Below are 20775 nucleotides of genomic sequence, written 5' to 3' on the forward strand. Positions count from 1 at the left end.
TATTCTATCTTCTCTTTTTTTGTCAGCCTTTGCTGGTTTAAAAAAAAATCCCAATCCACTGGCCTCCCACTAATCTTGGCAACATGGTATGCCATTGTTTTGATACCATCCTTTACTTGCTTCGTTAATGGTTCTCCCTTCTCTTAAAGTCTTTCCTTCTCACTGGAATATATTTTTGTTGAGAATTATGAAATCTCTCCTTAAATGTCTGCCACTGCTCATCAAATGTCTTGCACTTTAATCTATTTTCCCAGTCCACTTTAGCCAATTCTGCCTTTATACCTTTGTAGTCGCTTTTATTTAAGATCAGGACACTGGTTTGAGACCCAACTTTCTTACCCTCCAACTGAATTTGAAATTCAACCATGCTATGATCACTCTTTCCGAGAGAATCCTTTACTATGAGATCATTTATTAATCATGTCTCATTACACAGTACCAGATCTAAATTAGTCTGCTCCCTGGTTGGTTCCACAATGTACTGTTCAAGGAAACCATCCCAGATACACTAACATTTTCCTCAAGGCTACCTTGGCCAATTTGATTTGTCCAATCAATAAGATTAAAATCACCCATTATTATTGCCGGACCTTTCTTACAAGCCTCCATTATTTCTTTCAAGTGTTCTAAAATTGGCCTCAACACTGCTGGTCTTGAAAATGAAGCAACCAAAGGTCTTGCTCCTGTTAACTATCCGATACCCCTGCTGGATAATGAACATTGGGTGAAGAGAATTGAGCTAGACTACACTGCCTATGCTCATACACGAAGAATAGTCATTTGTTAGGTACTGGAGCTGTCAGCACTGTAAAACTAAACCCCAGTAGGAGTTGGTGCCTTGAGGAGGAAGGGAGAAAACAGAAAATACCAGAAATGCATAGCTCATTCATCAGCATTTGACTGAAGGTGAACGAGATTTTGGATGTGACCTTTCATCAGACCTGGCAAGACCACGCTGGAAGAGTCCCTTATATAGGACAAGTCAGGCTGAAGAATAAAAAGCGGGGAAGGAAGAGTAGGTGGAGATTAGTATTGATGTTTTCTGATAGTGTTGTTTAATGTATTGGATATCATATGTTCTCCACACAAAGCTGTAGAAATATCTGGTTGCAGACAATCTCAAACATTCAGATTTTAATTTTTTTTTTAAACTGTTCAAATCAAGATATAGATGTAATCAAAAAGCCAGTGACTGGATTGGGTAAGCTGATAAGATTTTTAAAAATGTCAAGAGGTGTAAAGTGCTAATCAGTATATAAAGGGGTTCAAAACAGAAAGAATAGTAGTGTGAATTATATCAAGAGATTTGAGCAAGAAAATAGGGAAGACAGCTAAGATTTGAACTTGTTAAATGTTTAGATCAAAAAGCTGAAGTGTATGAAAAAGATGAGATACTATTCCTGAGGGTTACGTTGTGCTCAATTGCATCAAGGCAGCAGGTCAAAAATGGAAAGGTTAAAGTAAGAATGCAAAAGGGAGTTGAAGGGATGAGGGAGGTTATTGCAGACAATTTAGATGTTCAACAAAGCAATTGTCAGGTTTTCCTGAAGCTGATTTATGTGGAGTCATGGAAGTCCTTTACTAAATAGCTGATGTCACCAGATACGAGCAAAATAAGGTTAACAGGAAAGGGTTCCTTGCGTGGTCTTTGAAGATGAATGTTGATCAACAACAAAGCTATATCCTACCTGATGACAGTTTCTAGAACTGGTTAATGTTCTTCAGCATGATCACTGACATTGTTCAGAATATTCAAAGTTCCTGTATCAAAATAAGAAGTTAGCAGATGCACCTCTGAACAATGTCAATTATGGCCCCCTGTTCAGCTCAGATTGATATCCATCCATTAAGGGGATATTGAAGTACAGGCAACTCTCGATTATCCGCACACAGATCCAACGGGAATCCATTGCAACGGGATTTAAAATTTCAGCCCGGGAAGGCATCGGGCGGTGCGTTCGGAGTCCTTTCGGCCCGGGAAGGCATCGGGTTTAACTTTGGCAATCGCTCCAACGGAGAAATCGTTTACCCGGCAGAGCCCAATCCCCGAGGGACCTGGATAATCGAGAGTTGCCTATATGTGCTTTGACGTTGCGTGAAACTTAAGTTGCATCTATGCCCATCTATGTATCTACGTGAATTAGATGAAATGGATTTGAATCCTAAATCTTATTTCTAGGCTGGCGCCATTGGGCAGAATCAAATGTGCAAATTTAGAATACTGTTATCATTCTTCTATCAGAAATACACAGATGAATTTGAGAAGATTCTGAGAATAGCAGCAAAGATGATTTCAAGAAGCAAAGTTGTAAGTTATGAAGAAAAAAATTGAGTGCAGACAAGCTCTACGTCTTAAAAATACTGGGAGGCATATAAAATGCAGATGAAAACGTTATTTAACTGGGACTGTTCACAAATCTAAAAATGATAAAATGTCAGGTAGTAAAAAAACATACAAATATTAAAACGTAAACATCTTTATTGGAAAAGAATCTTGTAAAATACATTACATCATATTCTGAAAAAATAAAATTCAATATTAGTTTGATAGATTTAAGCCACAAAAATGTAAAATTTCAAACCATAAAGGAAAAAATGTAAAAAAAACATTTTAAAATTTATAAACTTCCAGTATTTACTTCATATATTGTTTAAAAAAATACATCAAAATGTGTAAATACTGAAAACTTTGGTCTTTATGGCTAATGTGAAAGGTAAATGTAGTATGAAGATTACACCCTGTGCTTTCTAGTAACAAAATCAAAAATTCAATTTTCAAATTCAAATAAATTGAAAATAAACATTTCTACAGCAAACATCTGCACACTGGTAAAAGAAAATCATATGGTCTAAAATAGCCAAACACATACTCAACATTAATTTCAAAGTACCCTTGCCCAACAATTTTCAACTTATAACTGATCAATAATAGACAAAATTTGCACATATCTTTAAAGTCAGCAATCACGTTGGTTCAATCCCAAACCCACAAACATAGGAAAAAAGTATTGCGTTTATATAGTACCTTATCACACCTCAAAGATTCCAAATATCTTATATCTTGCAATACTTTTTAAGTTTACTATTAGTGTTAAATTCAGTTACTCAAAATTAAAGATATTTTAGGATGCAATTATATTACCACTTTTGTATCAACACAAAGCAGTTTGCAGGCACAGCAAGGCAAAAGTGACGGTAGAACTTGGTAGCAGATCCTGAACACATTAAAGCCAAGTTGCATGAGCTCTTACCAGGCTGTATCACTCTGGTTTGAGTTTGCACTGAGCGCAGCATCATTCCATCACAGTGTAAGGCTGTATTTTAAGTGTCCTGGCAGTCCAGTGAACCACCTGGGCCCCTTGTAAGTATCAATGTTTTTAACATTCAAAGTTTTTAAGGTTCAATATTATTAAGGTTCAGAGAAAGCAGATGCTCTTTCCCAACGTTAAAAATTAGCCTCCCAAGAAGCGGAATTCTATTAATGAGTCCAAGCTCCCTTGTTGCTGATCTCTGCAATCCACAAATACTAGTTGGAGACCAATAGATGCTGCAGAGTTACTGATTGATATGGATCCTCTGGTTTAACGTCCTCTGGTTAACTCAAAGAATGAGCGGATACTAAAATTGTGCAACTGGATGGAAAGCACACAGCAAACTTTAGTTTCGAAGTTGTATTGCCCTCTGAACATAAAGCATACAGAGTGCAAAGCCAATAACAAAAAAGACAAGGTAGAAAGAGGGATGAGGTCCTGCAGGCAGATTTTAGTGAGTTGGAAAGAGATTAAAAAGCAGAACCTCAAAAAGGTAGTAATCTTTGGGGTCAGACTAACAGAACACAGGATGGTCTATGATAAGTTTACAGTGTATGTATGTGACGACACAAAGCATAATAAACAAGGTTGGTGAGCTGCAGGCGCAAATAGCCACATGGGCATATGATGTCGTGGCAATAACGGAGACCTGGCTCAAAAAAGGGGCAGAATTGGGTATTAAATATTCCTGGATATAGGGTGTTCAGTAAAGTTAAGAGGTGGTGTGGCAGTATTGGTTCAGGAGAATGTTACAGTGCTGGAGAGGGTGAATGTCCTGGAGGGATCAAGGACAGAATCTATATGGCTCGAGTTAAGAAATAATAGAGGTGCCATGACACTACTAGGTGTATTCTATAGGCCACCAACTCATGGGAAAGATATGGAGGAGCAAATTTGCAGAGAAATGAGAAAGATATGCAAGAACTATAGAGTAGTGATATTGGGGGACTTCAACAATCCTAATTTAGACTGGGATAATAATGGTGTAAATGACAGAGAGGGGAAAGAACTCGAAGTGTGTTCAGGAGAACTTTCTTGATCAGTATGTTTCCGGCCCATCGAGGAAGGAGGCAATACTGGATCTTGTTCTGGGGAATGATGTAGGTCAAGTGGAGCAAGAGCCAGTAGGTGAACATTTAGGGAGCAGTGATCATAGTATCATAAGGTTTAGATTAGTTATGGAAAAGGACAGGGAGCAATCTAAAGTAAAAATACTTAATTGGAGGAAGGCAAATTTCAGTGGGATGAGAAGGGATCTGGCCCGGGTAAATTGAAATCAAAGATTGACAGGCAAAACTGTGGTGGAACAATGGGCTGGCTGCCTTTAAAAAGGAAATAGTTTGGGTACAGTCAATGTACATTCCCACTAGGGGGAAAGGTAAGACAACTAAAGTCAGCACTCCCTGGATGACAAACGAGATAGAGAGTAAGATGAAGCAGAAACAGAGTGTGTACGACAGATGTCAGGTCGAGAATATATCTGAGAATCAGACTAAATATAGAAAGTTCAGAGGAGAAGTGTAAAATAAAATAAGATGGGCAAAGAGAGGGTATGAGAATAGAATGGCAGCTAACAAAAAAGGTAATCCAAAAGTCTTCTATCGCATATAAATAGTAAATGGGTATTAGGAGGGGTGGGGCCGATTAGGGACCAAAAAGGAGACCTACGCATGGAGGTAGAGGGTATGGCTGAGGTACTAAATGCGTACTTTGCATCAGTCTTCACCAAGGAAGATGATGCTGCCATAGACATAGTAAAGGAGGTAGAGGAGATACTGGATTGGATAATTGATAAAGACGAGGTACTAGAAAGACTGGCTGTACTTGAAGTAGATACGTCACTCAGACCAGATGGGATGCATTCTAGGACGTGGAGGGAAGTGAAGGAAGAAATCAGAGGTACCGGCCACAATCTTCCAATCCTCCTTAGAAATGAGGGTGGTGCCAGTGGACTGGAGAATTGCAAATGTTACACCATTGCCCAAAAAGGGTGTAACTATAGGCCGGTCAGTTTAAGCTCGGTAGTGGGGAAGCTTTTAGAAACAATAATCAGGGATAAAGTTAACAGTCACTTGGACAAGTGTGGATTCATTAAGGAAAGCCGGCACAAATTTGGTAAATGCAAATTGTGTTTAACCAATTTGATCGAGTTTTCTGATCGGGTAACAGAGGGTTGATGAGGACAATACTGTTGACGTGATGTACATGGATTTCCAAAAGTTGTTCGACAAAGTGCCACATAAATAGGCTTGCCAGCAAAGCTGAAGCCCATGGAATAAAAGGGACAGTGGCAGCATAAATACGAAATTGGCTAAGTGACAGAAAACAGAGTAGTGGTGAAGTTGTTTTTCAGACTGGAGGAAGGTACACAGTGGTGTTCCCCAGGGCTCGGTACTACGAACACTGCTTTTCTTGATGTATATTAATGACTTGGATGTGGGCGTACAGGTTACAATTTCAACATTTGCAGTGACACAAAACTTATAAGTATAGTGAACAGTGAGGATAGGGATAGACAGACTGGTGGAATGAGCAGATATGTAGCAGATGAAATTTAACACAGAAAAGTGTGAAGTGATGCATTTTGGTAGAATGAGGAGAGGAAATATAAACTAAAGGGTACAATCCTAAAGGGGGAGCATGAACAGAGAGACTTGAGGGTATAATTGCACAAATCGCTGACAGTGGCAGAGTAAGTTGAGAAAGCTGTTAAAAAATCTTACGGGATCCTGGGCTTCATGAATAGAGATATAGAGTACAAAAGTGTAGAAATTATAATGAACCTGTGTAAAACACTGGTTCCGCCTCAACTGGAGCAGTTGTCCAATTCTGGGCACCGCACTTTAAGAAGGATGTGAAGGCCTTAAGAGAGGGTGCAGAAAAGATTTACGAGAATAATTGCAGGGAAGAGAGACTTCAGTTATGTGGATAGACTAGAGAAGCTGGGGTTGTTCTCCTCAGAGCAGAGAAGATTGAGAGGAGATTTGATAGAGGTGTTCAAAATCATGAGTGGTCTGGACAGAGTAGAGAGAGAGAGAGAAACTGTTCCCATTGGCAGAAAGGTCCAGAACCAGACTGCAAAGATTTAAGGTATTGGCAAAAGAACCAAAGGCGACAGGAGGAAAAACCTTTTTACGCAGCAGGTGGTTAAGATCTGGAATGCGGTGGAGGCAGACTCAATCACAACTTTCGAAAGGGAGTTGGCTAAGTAGCTGAAGGAAAAAAAATTGCAGAGCTACAGGAAAAGGGCAAGGGTGTGGGGCTAGCTGAGAGTCGGCATGGGCTTGACGGGCTGAATGGTTACAGCACAGAAGACCACCATTCTATGAAATCACAATGGTTGTTTTTCCTTCCTTATCTTTTAAAGAAGTTCCATTAAGAAGGGGAAAAAATATTTTCAATTTTGGTTTGGAATAAGTGGAATATTTAACTGAAGGTTGACCAGCAATCATTCTTAATGAATGTACGAGGACTTTTAAAAGTATTACTCCATCACATGGTGGATATTAGACACAAACAAACATTAGAAAAATCTCTGAAACAAGGAAAAAATACTGAAGATATAGGAAATCTGAAATATAGAAAATGCTTTTGTCAGAAAATCTCTCCACAGATGCTGCCTGACCGGCGAGTGTTTCTAGCGTTTTCTATTTATATTAATAAAATATCTATTTTATGAAAATACAACTTTATAATGAAGGGAGAAAGCAACCCCAAGTAAGTACAATCACTGATGGCTAATATTCAACCAATACTTAAACATTCTCCCCAAAGGCATACTGAGAGATTGCTTCATAATAAATATGCTGAAATGGGATTCCCTTAACAGACACGTTCCATATCCTGTTGTGGAAAATGAATATTTAGTTTAAAACATTTTTTGATATAACCCAGAAAGATTTACATGGATAAAGTAGTTTTAAGTATCTGAACTTATCCATAGTGCCTTTCCCCTTTTAAAAAAAACTACATTCTTGCAACTGCATTTAGCTCCACAGCAATCCATTAAATAAACTTTAATGGATATTTTTCTTTGTCAGAAACATATATATATTTATTAAATATAAACTGAATCAGGTGCTCAGTGCCTTTTTGAACCTTGTAAACACGATTGCTTCTTTTGTCTGCTGAAATCACAAGTAGGGATCAATGTCGACTTCCTCCCTTCACATAATTTACTTTCTGCTCAACCCGCTTGGTTGAGAGAGCACTTCCTATATATTTAATTGCTGTCTTGTTCAGTTATTAAACATCTGTGCATTTTAATGTGGTGTAAATTTAGCACATTGTTTAGGTACTCAAGGTATTAATTGCTGCACAAATACAGTTTCCACCATGTTTAAAATATTTTGTTTAATGACCACACTTGAAAGTTTAGTTCTGATAGGCAGGAGGATGGTATGTTATAACTCCAAATGCTGCACCTTGGAGTGCTTGACTGTGGGTCTGCACTTGATTCCTCACACTGTTACCAATTTTAGCCATGTAACATAGGGATCCATGGGCGGGGGGGGGATGGAGATGGAAGAAAAGGGAGAATCTCTTCGGTCACTCCCAAGCAAGGCACAAAACTGCAGCACAGGCTGAGGAGCAAGGGACAATAAGTGTCTTGGGAAGAAACTTCTAAAATATTTTTAAAATTTTAATCTAACTAAAGTGGTCATGTGTAGGTAGTAATGAGCATATGTATGTACAGTTAGTGACCAGAGGAACACGCTTCTATACAACTACAAACTCAGTTGATATCTTTATGCGCAACTTTTAAATTATCCCCAAAACATTCTCCCTCTGTTCATTCCCAACAATGGTCACTATTTCAGCACTGAATTGTGGTCTCACCACTTTGAGAGTGTGAAGTACTGAAAAAGCCTCTCTTTACAAATATTTTATTACACAGTTAAATGATCAGTCTTATCTGCTAAGCATTAGGCTATGATTGGATTATGGCACACTGTCAGATAATATTCAATATCATAATCACTTCTTTCTCAATCACAATAAAATGTGGAAGTATATAGGGGAGAAAGGACAGGGATCAAAGTTGGAAACAAAATGCACAGTTTTAAACTATTTGTAAGCTTTGTAAAACAGAATAGACCCAATTTCTTTGTTGCATTGTTTGAATCTAGTTACTGAGCAGCATTATAACGTTAAGCACGTTGTCTTTATTACATATTCCGTGGTGGAAATGTACATAATTTCTAATCCAACAAAATGCAATCCAATACAGTCACTACAACGCAAGACTTCTGCAAACTTGTCCAATTAAAAATTGATGAATAAGTTTTAAATAGTGTCTTTTTAAAACTCTATAATCTCTAAAGTAACAGATTTGCATAAAAATAATGTACGCAGATCTCTTGTAAAGTTTCGAATATTAATTCATGGTTAAGCAGTGCTGAGCAAAGTCCAATACTTGGTGCTCTTTTTCTCTGTCTCAACAGAGGTATTTTCAGTCTACAAATATTTGCTGCATTGCAACTTCACAACTTTTAAAAACAAAATAGTGGTTAAAAACTTTATATTTACTGAAAAAAGAGCAAATTATTTTTCTTGACAACACTTTACCCCACCATTATTGCATCAAATTTCAAACTAAATTAAAATGTGTTGTATTGTTACTACTTTAAAATTATAGTAAATATCAAGCAGAGTGAAGAACTTTATTAGTTAAAACCTGGACGTCACATTTGCAATCTTAATTTTTGTGCAAAAGGCTACAAAAGTTAAAACTTTAAAAGTTAAAACTTTAAAAGTTTTTCTTTCTTGAAAAAAAAATTCAATTTACCCACAATCTCACTAGTGTATAGAGGACTAGATCCCTTCAAGTTTTACTTCAGATCAGCACAGGCAGTTGTGGATTTAAAAAAAAACTATGATTATGCATATCAGAACAATCAACAAAACAGAGTGAATAGCTTTGGCAACCCCAAGATGTTTCAGAATAGACAGTTCCTAACCATGTTCGAGTACATTTATCAGAACATTTTCAGTGTAAAAGATGCTTTAGTAGGAGCCAAACAGGTACTCTTAAGTAGACTGGAGTAATTACAACATTTCACTATAAAGGGAGCTGATTATAAAAAAAAAGTTTCACTGTATTCAGTCCTGCTTGATCTTCCTGAGTGTTGCCATTTAAAAAAAAGCACTGTACACTTAAATGTTTGATACAGTGCATTAACTCTAAGTCGATAAGATAGTTGCATACTCTCAGAATTAGGAAGGAAATCTTGTTGTCAAATCATCCTTCACTTCAACCTGATTTTCACAACACCTTGCTGTGGCTCCGTGAACCTGTAACAAACCAAGCACACATTAAGTCAACACACCCATTCACATTTAACATCTGAAAATTTTGTAATTTATGCAGTGAGGACCAAATACAAATTGATGCATTTGCCAATATTAAGCAGTTGAACTGAATCATGACAGTAAACATTACACCAATAATGCAAGATTACTTATCCAAACATTTTAGATTTCCCAGTTTTGCTGAAATCTCAAGTAGTTTCTTTTTGTAATCAGTATGGTTATCTACAGATTCCACCAACCCCAACCCAAGATATATTTCTCATACCAACAATGTTCAGTGCAGGACCAAAATCTGTCAGCAGTAATGAATGAAGCACACTCAGGGCTAGACTTTCCACTTTGCTGGCTATCGCCCAAAAGGCCAGCGATGTGATGTGGGCCCAGCGATTGGCCAGCGATGTGGAAGGCAAAAGCTTCCCTAGCAACAGCCTTCTGCACGAGACCGGTTTTACCGCATTTTGGGAGGTCAGAGGTCATCCGCACATGCGCAGAAGGGAGAGAGAGAGAGAGAGGATACCGAGAGAAGAGGAAAGCAGTGAAAGAGAGGAGAGAGAAAAGACTGAAAGAGATTTATACAGATTATTATAAGAGAGGAGGAAGGCAGTGAAAGAGAGGAGAGAGAAAAGACAGCGATTTATACAGATCGGGGAGTGGACGGGTAAGTGGAGCTGAGTCCACGGCCAGATCAGCCATGATCTTGTTGAATGGCGGAGCAGGCTCGAGGGGCTAGATGGCCTACTCCTGTTCCTAATTCTTATGTTCTTATGTCATTACAAAAGAGATGTCAGAATCGGAGCATGATTTGGGGGGGGGGGGGGGGGGGGGTGGGTGGGAGGAAGAGGTCAAAACCCTTCTCCTATTTCCCATGAAGCAAATGAGGCCCCCGTCACTGAGGTGCACTCCCGATGGGGCCTATTAACCCGGGTTGCTTGAGAAAAACCCCCATCCCGTATTTATTGCAAAATTTGGGGGGAGATTGCCGACATGATCTCCTCGACTTCCCATGAGGCGAGGGGGTCCGGCCAGTGCCGGATGCGCTGGATGAGCTTAGCTGCTTCGGCAAGAGTAAGCAGCAATTTATATTTTACTGATGTAAATTGTTATTTTAATAATTATAATTTTAATTAATCTCCTGGATTGAATTTAAGCTCGTTATTCATACATGTATTACATATACTCCCCGTTAAGATCTGGGCAGGGCTATGAACCTGTGCCCTTTTTAAGTCTCTCTGGCTGCTGTCATTTACACAGAGACCCAGCATGGACTGGAGGGAAAGCTGCCCTTGCTCACTGTCTACCCTGGGACACTTTTGGACATTAGTCTGTCTCTTGCGCCTCCACTCCTTCCTGAGGTGGACCAGCAATTCCATCTGGCATTTGTTGTCCTTTCCTTATAGCCAATGCTGACTTCAATGGAGATTGCAGTCGACAGATGTATGTATCAAGCATTAGCTCCTAAACACAATCTTTGTTATAACTGTGCACCAATTGCAGATAAAAACCCTATTAACATATATAGTTGGAAATTGTTGTCTTTCCATGACAGTACCTAATCAATTATACTCTTTTCACATTTGCAGAGGAAGATTTCTTACAACAAGGCTCAGCAGAGGAGCACCGGAGAGGGCCCATCTGAGTTCCAGCCCGACTGACATCGAGGAGCGAGCAGCTGCACTTGTGGGGACCCACAGTCGCTCGGCCACCACCCGTGGTTTTGCAGAGCCCTCCGATGCATCAGGTGAGTAATGTGTCAAGCAGTGTTAAAGTAATGCAACGTCATTTCATTATAATATACGAATGATGTCATGTTATGTCCCCTTCACATAATCAATCTGTCCATCTCCGACTGCTCCAGCCTCCACAGTTCTATGTGCCACTGGATTCCACATAGATCTACTAACATATGTACATTATTATGTAACGTCTCTTGGTCTCATTTATTGTAGAAGTGCTAATTCTGCTTCGTATGCCAGCGCAGTACAAGAAAGTGTACACTTCCGTTCTAATATTCTCAATAAGCTCAATTGTGTTTTGCAGGTCCAACAACACCGATGCGCAGCGAGGGAAGACCTCAACCTGCACCTCCCCGGATGCAAGTGGTCCTCACGGGTAGTGAGGAGGAGGAGGAGGAGGAGGAAGACAACGACCAGCCATTATCTAATGATCCTGATGAATATATGGTGAAGGAAGCCCTTAGCAGCCCACCGGGGGAACTCTCACCTTTGGGATTTGCGGCCATAATAACATAGAAAATAGGTGCAGGAGTAGGCCATTCGGCCCTTTGAGCCTGCACCACCATTCAATATGATCATGGCTGATCATGTAACTTCACTACCCCATTCCTGCTTTCTCTCCGTACCCCTTGATCCCTTTAGCTATAAGGGCCACATCTAACTCCCTTTTGAATATATCTAATGAACTGGTCTCAACAACTTTCTGTGGTAGAGAATTCCACATGCTCACAACTCTGAATGAAGAAGTTTCTCCTCATCTCGGTCCTAAATGGCTTACCCCTTTATCCTTAGACTGTGACCCCTGATTCTGGACTTCCCCAACACTGGGAATATTCTTCTTACATCAAACCTGTCCAATCCCGTCAGAATTTTAGATGTTTCTATGAGATACCCTCTCATTCTTCAAAATTCCATTGACTAGAAGCCTAGTCATCCAGTCTTTCTTCATATATCAGTCCTGTCATCCCAGGAATCAGTCTGGTGAACCTTCGCTGCACTCCCTCAATAGCAAGGATGTCCTTCCTCAGATTAGGAGATCAAAACTGTACACAATGTTCATGGTGTGGCCTCACCAAGGCCCTGTACAACTGTAGTAAGACCTTGCTGCTCCTATACTCAAATCCTTTCGCTCTGTAGGCCAACATGCCATTTGCCTTCTTCACTGTACCTGTATGACTGATGTACCATGACACCCAATTCTCATTGCACCTCCCCTTTTACTAATCTGTCACCACTCATGTAATAATCTGCCTTCCTGTTTTTACCACCAAAGTGGATAACCTCACATTTATCTACATTATACCGCATCTGCCATGTATTTGCCCACTCACCTAACCTGTCCAAGTCACCCTGCAGCCTCTTAGCATCCTCCTCACAACTCACACTACCACCCAGCTTAGTGTCATCTGCAAATTGAAATATTACATTCAATTCCTTTGTCTAAATCATTAATGTATAGTGTAAATAGCTGGGGTCCCAGCACTGAACCTTGCGGCACCCCACTAGTTACTGCCCTGCCATTTTGAAAAGGACCTATTTATTCCTACTCTTTGCTTCCTGTCTGCCAACAAGTTCTCTATCCACGTCAATTACATTACCCCCAATACCACGTGCTTTAATTTTGCACACTAATCTCTTGTGTGGGACCTTGTCAAAAGCCTTTTGAAAGTCCAAATACACCACATCCACTGGTTCTCCCTTGTCCACTCTACCAGTTACATTCTCAAAAAATTCTAGAAGATTTGTCAAGCATGATTTCCCTTTCATAAATCCATGCTGACTTGGACTGATCCGGCCACTGCTTTCCAAATGTGCTGCTATTACATCTTTAATAATTGATTCCAACATTTTCCCCACTACCGATGTCAGGCTAACCGGTCTATAATTTCCTGTTTTCTCTCCCCCTCCTTTTTTAAAAAGTGGAGTTACATTAGCTACCCTCCAATCCATAGGAACTAATCCAGAGTCTATAGAATGTTGACCACCAATGCATCCACTATTTCTAGGGCCACATCCTTAAGTACTCTGGGATGCAGACGATCAGGACCTGGGGATTGATCGGCCTTCAGTCCCATCAATTTTCCTAACACAATTTGCTGACTAATAAGGATTTCCTTTAGTTCCTCCTTCTTGCTAGACCCTCAGTCCCCTAGGATTTCCGGAAGGTTATTTGTGTCTTCCTTAGTGAAGATAGAACCAAAGTATTTGTTCAATTGGTCTGCCATTTCTTTGTTCCCCATTATAAATTCACCTGATTCTGACTGCAAGGGACCGACATTTGTCTTCACTAATCTTTTTCTCTTCACGTATCTGTCGAAGCTTTTGCAGTCAGTTTTTATGTTCCCTGCAAGCTTACTCTCATATTCTATTTTACCCCTCCTAATTAAACCCTTCGCCCTCCTCTGCTGAATTCTAAATTTCTCCCAGCCCTCAGGTGTGCTGCTTTTTTTGGCCACTTTATGGGCCCAAGTTTCCACAGGATAAAAAACAGCGGCAGAAAAAAAAACACGCTATTCACGAGCGCTTTGCAGCTCCTTGTCTGTTTGGCGCGGCGCCCGGGAGGGCGGAACCGACACTCGCGCCGATTTTGTAAGTGGGAGGGGGCGGGTACTATTTAAATTAGCTTTTTTTACTGCCGGCAATGCTGCGCGTGCGCGTTGGAGCGTTCGCGCACGCGGTGAGAAGGAAACATTGGCACTCAGCCATTTTTGTAGTTCTTTGTAGCTGTTTAATTTTTGAACATTTTTTAATAAAAGCACATTGCCATCGCACATCAGCACTGAGGCTTCTTGCAGCCTTCTCACTGTCTCCTTCCCCTCCCCACCCTCCACGGCAACAAACGGCGGTTTCCTCCCCCTCCCTCCCCTCCACGGCGGCAACAAACCGCTGTCTCCTTCCCCTCCCTCCCCTCCACGGCAACAAACGACGGTTTCCTCCCCCTCCCTCCCCTCCACGGCGGCAACAAACCGCTATCTCCTTCCCCTCCCTCCCCTCCGCGGCAACAAACGGCCGTTTCCTTCCCCACCCCCCGCGGCAACGAACGATGGCTGAAGCACTTTCACACAGGTAGGAAGATGGTTTATTTAATCTTTTCTTTGCTTATAAATGTTTATTCAGGTTGGATTTATTTGTATAATATTTGTATAAGTATAACTAAGGATTTATTGTAGAATTTAATGACTTCCCTTTCCCCCCCTCCACTCCCCCCCCTCGTTCCCTACGCCTAATTTGTAACCTGCGCCTAATTTTTTAATGTGTAGAACAGGTTTTTTCAGTTCTACAAAAATCTTCACTTGCTCCATTCTAAGTTAGTTTGGAGTACGTTTTCACTGTGGAAACTTTGAAATCAGGCGTCAGTGGCCGGACACGCCCCCTTTTGAAGAAAAAATTCTGTTCCAAAGTAGAACTGTTCTACCTGACTAGAACTGCAGAAAATAAAATGTGGAGAATTGCGATTTCTAAGATAGTCCGTTCTCCACCAGTTGCTCCTAAAAATCAGGCGCAAATCATGTGGAAACTTCGGCCCTATATGCCTCTTCCTTGGATTGAACACTATCCCTAATTTCCCTTGTAAGCCACGGTTAAGCCACCTTCCCAGTTTTATTTTTACACCAGACAGGGATGTACAGTTATTGAAGTTCATCCATGTGATCTTTCAATGTCTGCCTTTGCCTATCCACCGTCAACCCTTTAAGTATCATTCGCCAGTCTATCCTAGCCAATTCACGTCTCATACCGTCGCAGTTACCTTTGTTTAAGTTCAGGACTCTAGTCTCTGAATTAACTGTGTCACTCTCCATCTTAATGAAGAATTCTACCATATTATGGTCACTCTTCCCCAAGGGGCCTCGCACAACAAGATTGCTAATTAATCCTCTCTCATTACACAACACCCAGTCGAGGATGGCCAGCTCTCTCGTTGGTTCCTCGACATATTGGTCTTGAAAACCATCCCTTATACGCTCCAGGAAATCCTCCTCCACTGTATTGCTACCAGTTTGTTTAGCCCAATCTATATGTAGATTAAAGTCACCCATGATAACTGCTGTATCTTTATTGCACGCATCCCTAATTTCCTGTTTGATGCCATCCCCAACCTCACTTTGACTGTTTGGTGGTCTGCACACAACTCCCACTAGCGTTTTCTGCCCTTTGGTGTTCCGCAGCTCTACCCATAACGTCGGTCGTTGAGGCAGCAGGACCAAGCGGAGTGCAGCTGGCGATGCCAAGGCGCACATTAGTGCCCTCGCAGACATCACGGAGGTAGAGTCAACGAGTCGAGCAGACGCCTACCCTGGCCGATCGCATGGAGGACTTGCCTCGAGTGTGCGAGGAGGTAGTCGCGATTAGTCACGACCATCTCCATGTGTTTGTGGCCTTCACGGAGGACTTTTCCCGGGTGTCACAACAGACAGTCGTGGAGATGCGTGCGCAGACCGACGCCACCAATGCCTTGCGGCATGCATTGTTGGCGGAACACGGCACTGCACACAAATGTACCGTGATGCCGCAGACAACAGGCACAAGCGAGTCAGGAGGACGTACTTCCTTCTGACTTGGAATGCGATCCCCCTGCTTCGCCTTCCCCATCAACAACCCCCCCCGCCCCCCCAACAGGTGATCGTGCCACCATCACACCCACCACGGCAGGAAATCTTGACATTGCCCGCTACACGCCAGCGTCGTCTCGGTGTCACCCAGGGACCAAAACAGGCGGGGGTGGGGGGCAAGGATCTGGAAGGAAACGTGGCCGCAGGTGCTGATGCTAATATAGTTATTGTTATTGTTGGGGTGTGGGTTTGGGGGTAGGTGGGGGTTGCAATAATTTATACATTTCGCGTTAATTTAATTTAAAAAAATTATTTCAATTTACAATTTTTGTGTAAGGTCTTCTAATAACGTACGTTAAGCAAAAATTGTTGTAAAACAATGGCCAGGCTAGACAAGGATGAAACGTAACAACGCAAACGTTGTTTTGTGATAACCATAACTGTAACTGTTCCCAATGTAAGTTCATGCAAAGCGTTCATTTCTGAGCTGTTGACACAACAGTTTTGCAGCCGCGTAACTCCCACGGGGTTTTTCCAGTCTTGCAGGGGGGGGCGTGGGGCCATGGATTCATCGACAGGCTGATTGCCCTCCCCGAGGTCCTCACCAGCCGCCTTCTCCTCCTCCTCCTCCTCCTCCTCCTCCTCGTCTGTCTCTTGCGCCTCCACTCCTTCCTGAGGTGGACCGGCAATCCCATTTGGCAATTGTCCTCTCCTTATAGCTAGGTTATGCAACATGCAGCACACCACAATAAACTCAGCGACCTGATCAGGATGGTATTGTAGGCTGCCTCCAGAGTGGTCCAGGCATTTGAAGTGCTGCTTGAGCACTCCAATTGTCTGATGATATTGCTTGTAGCTGTGGCCATCGTAATGCTTCTCGGCTTCCGTCTGGGGATTACGCAGGGGGGTCATGAGCCAGCTGGCAAGGCCATATCCTTTATCCCCCAGCATCCAACCATGACCTTCTGGCTGACTGTCAAATATGTCAAAGAAAGTGCTCTCACGCAGGATGTGCGCATCATGGATGCTGCCTGGAAAAGTAGCACTTACTGCCATGATTATTTGGTTGTGGTCGACAACAAGCTGCACATTCAGGGAAATGAAATCCCTTTCGGTTACGAAATACCTCCGCACCCTGCAAAGGTGCTTTCAGGGCGATGTGCGTGCAGTCTATTGCTCGCTGTACCTTGGGGAAGTTTGCTATTCTGGAGAAACCCAAAGCCCTCCCCGGCCATAGGGAAGCTTATAAAGTCCATCCTGCATGTGTAAAGGGCTTCAGTGACCTGTCGAATGGAGCAGTGTGTGGCGTGCTGAGAGATACCACAGATGTCGCCAGCTGAAGCCTGAAAGGAGCCCGGTGCGTAGAAGGATAGTGCCGCAGTAACCTTTACCTCAGTGGGCAGTGCGGTCCTGATGGTGCTGTTAGGCTGCAGATCCCCCTTGATGAGCTGGCATATCTCATCGATGACCTCCTTTCGGAAGCACAGCCTCCGAAGGCACATGTTCTCAGACAAGTTGAGATAAGATTGATTTTCCCTGTAAGTTCGTCGGCTGTACGGTCTCCTCCTCTGCCCACTCGTTAGGCTGCGACCTCTTCGATTGGCCCCTTCACTGAACCCTTCCCTTAACTCAACCTCAGATGCCAGCAATTCAGCAGTTACAAGTAAGAGAAGCTGCAGGCCCCATCACTATCACTATTACTATCACTGTTGATATAAATGCACTTTCTACCACTAAACTACCCTTTCTACTAAAATAAATGCAAATATATCAATTTGAGTGGATTTATCTGTAAAAGACCCTTAAATTACTCACAAATTATAAGCCCCTTGTTTTAGCAGCCTCCTCCCTTCCGCCGACGTTGAAAATGGCATCCGTAGTGCCGAGTTCTGCGAGGAAGGCCCGGGAAAAGCAACTATTCTCCAGCGATGTTCTTGGCGAGCGATCAGCCCGGCGATGTGCCGAAAGTTGGGCTGGGCGATGTGAGCCAAAAGCTGGGGGGAGAATTTTCCGGTGATGTTCCAGCCTAACTTTTCACTTTTCAGTCAAAATGGGCGATAGCAGGCCGTTTTGGGCGATATATGGGTACTAGGCCAGCGATGTCAAGTGGAAAGTCGAGCCCCCAGTATTTACAACATTCATTTACACACAGACTAATGTAATGAAATCTCCAAATCACTTCCCATTTGGAAAGGTAGAAGAATACACACCATGCCATGGAGGGAGATTAGAATGACTGATTAAATGCATGGCCAAAAAGGTGAGTTTGGAGAATTTTATTTTATAAGGAGAGGGAGCTGGAAAAGTGGATAGGGGGGTTAGGAGGGAGATCCAAAGTGAGAGGTGGGGCAAATTAAGGTAAGATGCACAATGGACTAGAGTCAGAAGACTAGAGTGTGAGAATGGGTACAAGGCTGGAGAATGTTACAAAGTGAGGGTGCCACAAAGACATGCAGGAATTTGAAGAAGCAGGATAGTTAGAATAAATACGTGGCTTGAGCAGTGGTGCAAGAGGAAGGGATTCAAATTCCTGGGACATTGGAACCTGTTCTGGGGGAAGTGGGACCTGTACAAAAGGGACGGTTTGCACTTGGGCAGGACAGGAATTGATGTCCTCGGGGTAACATTTGCTAATGCAGTTCGGGAGTGTTTAAACTAATATGGCAGGGGGATGGGAACCTATGCAGCGGGACAGGGCGAAGTAATATGGAGTCAGAAACAGATGGTAGAAATGTAAAAAGCAATAGTGGAAGGCCGAGTAAACAAAGGCAAGAAACAAAAAGGGCCACATTACATCATAATTCTAAAAGGACAAAGGGTGTTAAAAAAACAAGCCTGAAGGCTTTGTGTCTTAATGCAAGGAGTATCCGTAATAAGGTGGATGAATTACCTGTGCAAATAGATGTTAACAGATATGATGTGATTGGGATTACAGAGACGTGGCTCCGGGATGATCAGGGCTGGGAACTCAACATCCAAGGGTATTCAACATTCAGGAAGGATAGAATAAAAGGAAAAGGAGGTGGGGAAGCATTGCTGATTAAAGAGGAGATTAATGCAATAGTTAGGAAGGACATTAGCTTGGATGATGTGGAATCTATATGGGTAGAGCTACAGAACACCAAAGGGCAAAAAACGTTAGTGGGAGTTGTGCACAGACCTCCAAACAGTAGCAGTGATGTTGGGGAGGGCATCAAACAGGAAATTAGGGGTGCATGCAATAAATGTGCAGCAGTTATCATGGGTGACTTTAATATGCATATAGATTGGGCTAACCAAACTGGAAGCAATACGATGGAGGAGGATTTCCTGGAGTGCATAAGGGATGGTTTTCTAGACCAATATGTCGAGGAACCAACTAGGGGGGAGGCCATCTTAGACTGGGTGTTGTGTAATGAGAGAGGATAAATTAGCAATCTCGTTGTGCGAGGCCCCTTGGGAAAGGGTGACCATAATATGGTGGAATTCTGCATTAGGATGGTGAATGAAACAGTGAATTCAGAGACCATGGTCCAGAACTTAAAGAAGGGTAACTTTGAAGGTATGAGGCATGAATTGTCTAGGATAGATTGGTGAATGATACTTAAGGGGTTGACAGTGGATGGGCAATGGCAGACATTTAGAGACGGCATGGATGAACTACAACAATTGGACATTCCTGTCTGGCGTAAAAATAAAAAAAGGGAAGGTGGCTCAACTGTGGCTATCAAGGGAAATCAGGGATAGTATTAAAGACAAGGAAGTGGCATACAAATTAGCCAGAAATATCAGCGAACCCGGGGACTGGGAGAAATTTAGAACTCAGCAGAGGAGGACAAAGGGTTTGATTCGGGCAGGGAAAATAGAATATGAGAGGAAGCTGGAAGGGAACATTAAGACGGACTGCAAAAGTTTCTATAGGTATGTAAAGAGAAAAAGGTTAGTAAAGACAAACGTAGGTCCCCTGCAGTCAGAATCAGGGGAAGTCATAACGGGGAACAAAGAAATGGCAGACCAATTGAACAAGCACTTTGGTTCAGTATTCACTAAGGAGGACACAAACAATCTTCCAGATATAAAAGGGGTCAGAAGGAGGAACTGAGAGAAATCCTTATTAGTCGGGAAATTGTGTTAGGGAAATTGATGGGATTGAAGGCAGATAAATCCCCAGGGCCTGATGGACTGCACCCCAGAGTACTTGAGGAGGTGGCCTTGGAAATAGCGGATGCATTGACAGTCATTTTCCAACATTCCATAGACTCTGGATCAGTTCCTATGGAGTGGAGGGTAGCCAATGTAACCCCACTTTTTAAAAAAGGAGGGAGAGAGAAAACAGGGAATTATAGACCGGTCAGCCTGACAATCGGTAGTGGGTAAAATGATGGAATCAATTATTAAGGATGTCATAGCAGCACATTTGGAAAGAGGTGACATGATAGGTCCAAGTCAGCATGGATTTGTGAAAGGGAAATCATGCTTGACAAATCTTCTGGAATTTTTTGAGGATGTTTCCAGTAGAGTGGACAAGGGAGAACCAGTTGATGTGGTGTATTTGGACTTTCAGAAGGCTTTCGACAAGGTCCCACACAAGAGATGAATGTGCAAAGTTAAAGCACATGGGATTGGGGGTAGTGTGCTGGCGTGGATTAAGAACTGGTTGGCAGGCAGGAAGCAAAGAGTAGGAGTAAAATGGGTACTTTTCAGAATGGCAGGCAGTGACTAGTGGGGTATCGCAAGGTTCTGTGCTGGGGCCCCAGCTGTTTACATTGTACATTAATGATTTAGACGAGGGGATTAAATGTAGTATCTCCAAATTTGCAGATGACACTAAGTTGGGTGGCAGTGTGAGCTGCGAGGAGGATGCTATGAGGCTGCAGAGTGACTTAGATA

General features: G+C 42.2%; 1 protein-coding gene across 2 annotated transcripts in view; it reads right to left on the reverse strand.

Annotated features, from left to right (window-relative positions):
• Positions 1-8453: 8453 nt before the first annotated feature.
• The window catches only part of n4bp2 (NEDD4 binding protein 2), a 141601-nt gene continuing 129279 nt past the window's right edge, over positions 8454-20775 (reverse strand). For both annotated transcript variants that reach the window (XM_070870377.1, XM_070870374.1), the window contains one exon: positions 8454-9605. In XM_070870377.1, the coding sequence (XP_070726478.1) occupies positions 9560-9605 (46 nt within the window). In that variant the 3' untranslated portion in view covers positions 8454-9559. The remainder of the gene's footprint in view (positions 9606-20775) is intronic.

Source organism: Pristiophorus japonicus, chromosome 2 (genome assembly GCF_044704955.1).
Source record: "Pristiophorus japonicus isolate sPriJap1 chromosome 2, sPriJap1.hap1, whole genome shotgun sequence".
NCBI classification, from domain to species: domain Eukaryota; kingdom Metazoa; phylum Chordata; class Chondrichthyes; family Pristiophoridae; genus Pristiophorus; species Pristiophorus japonicus.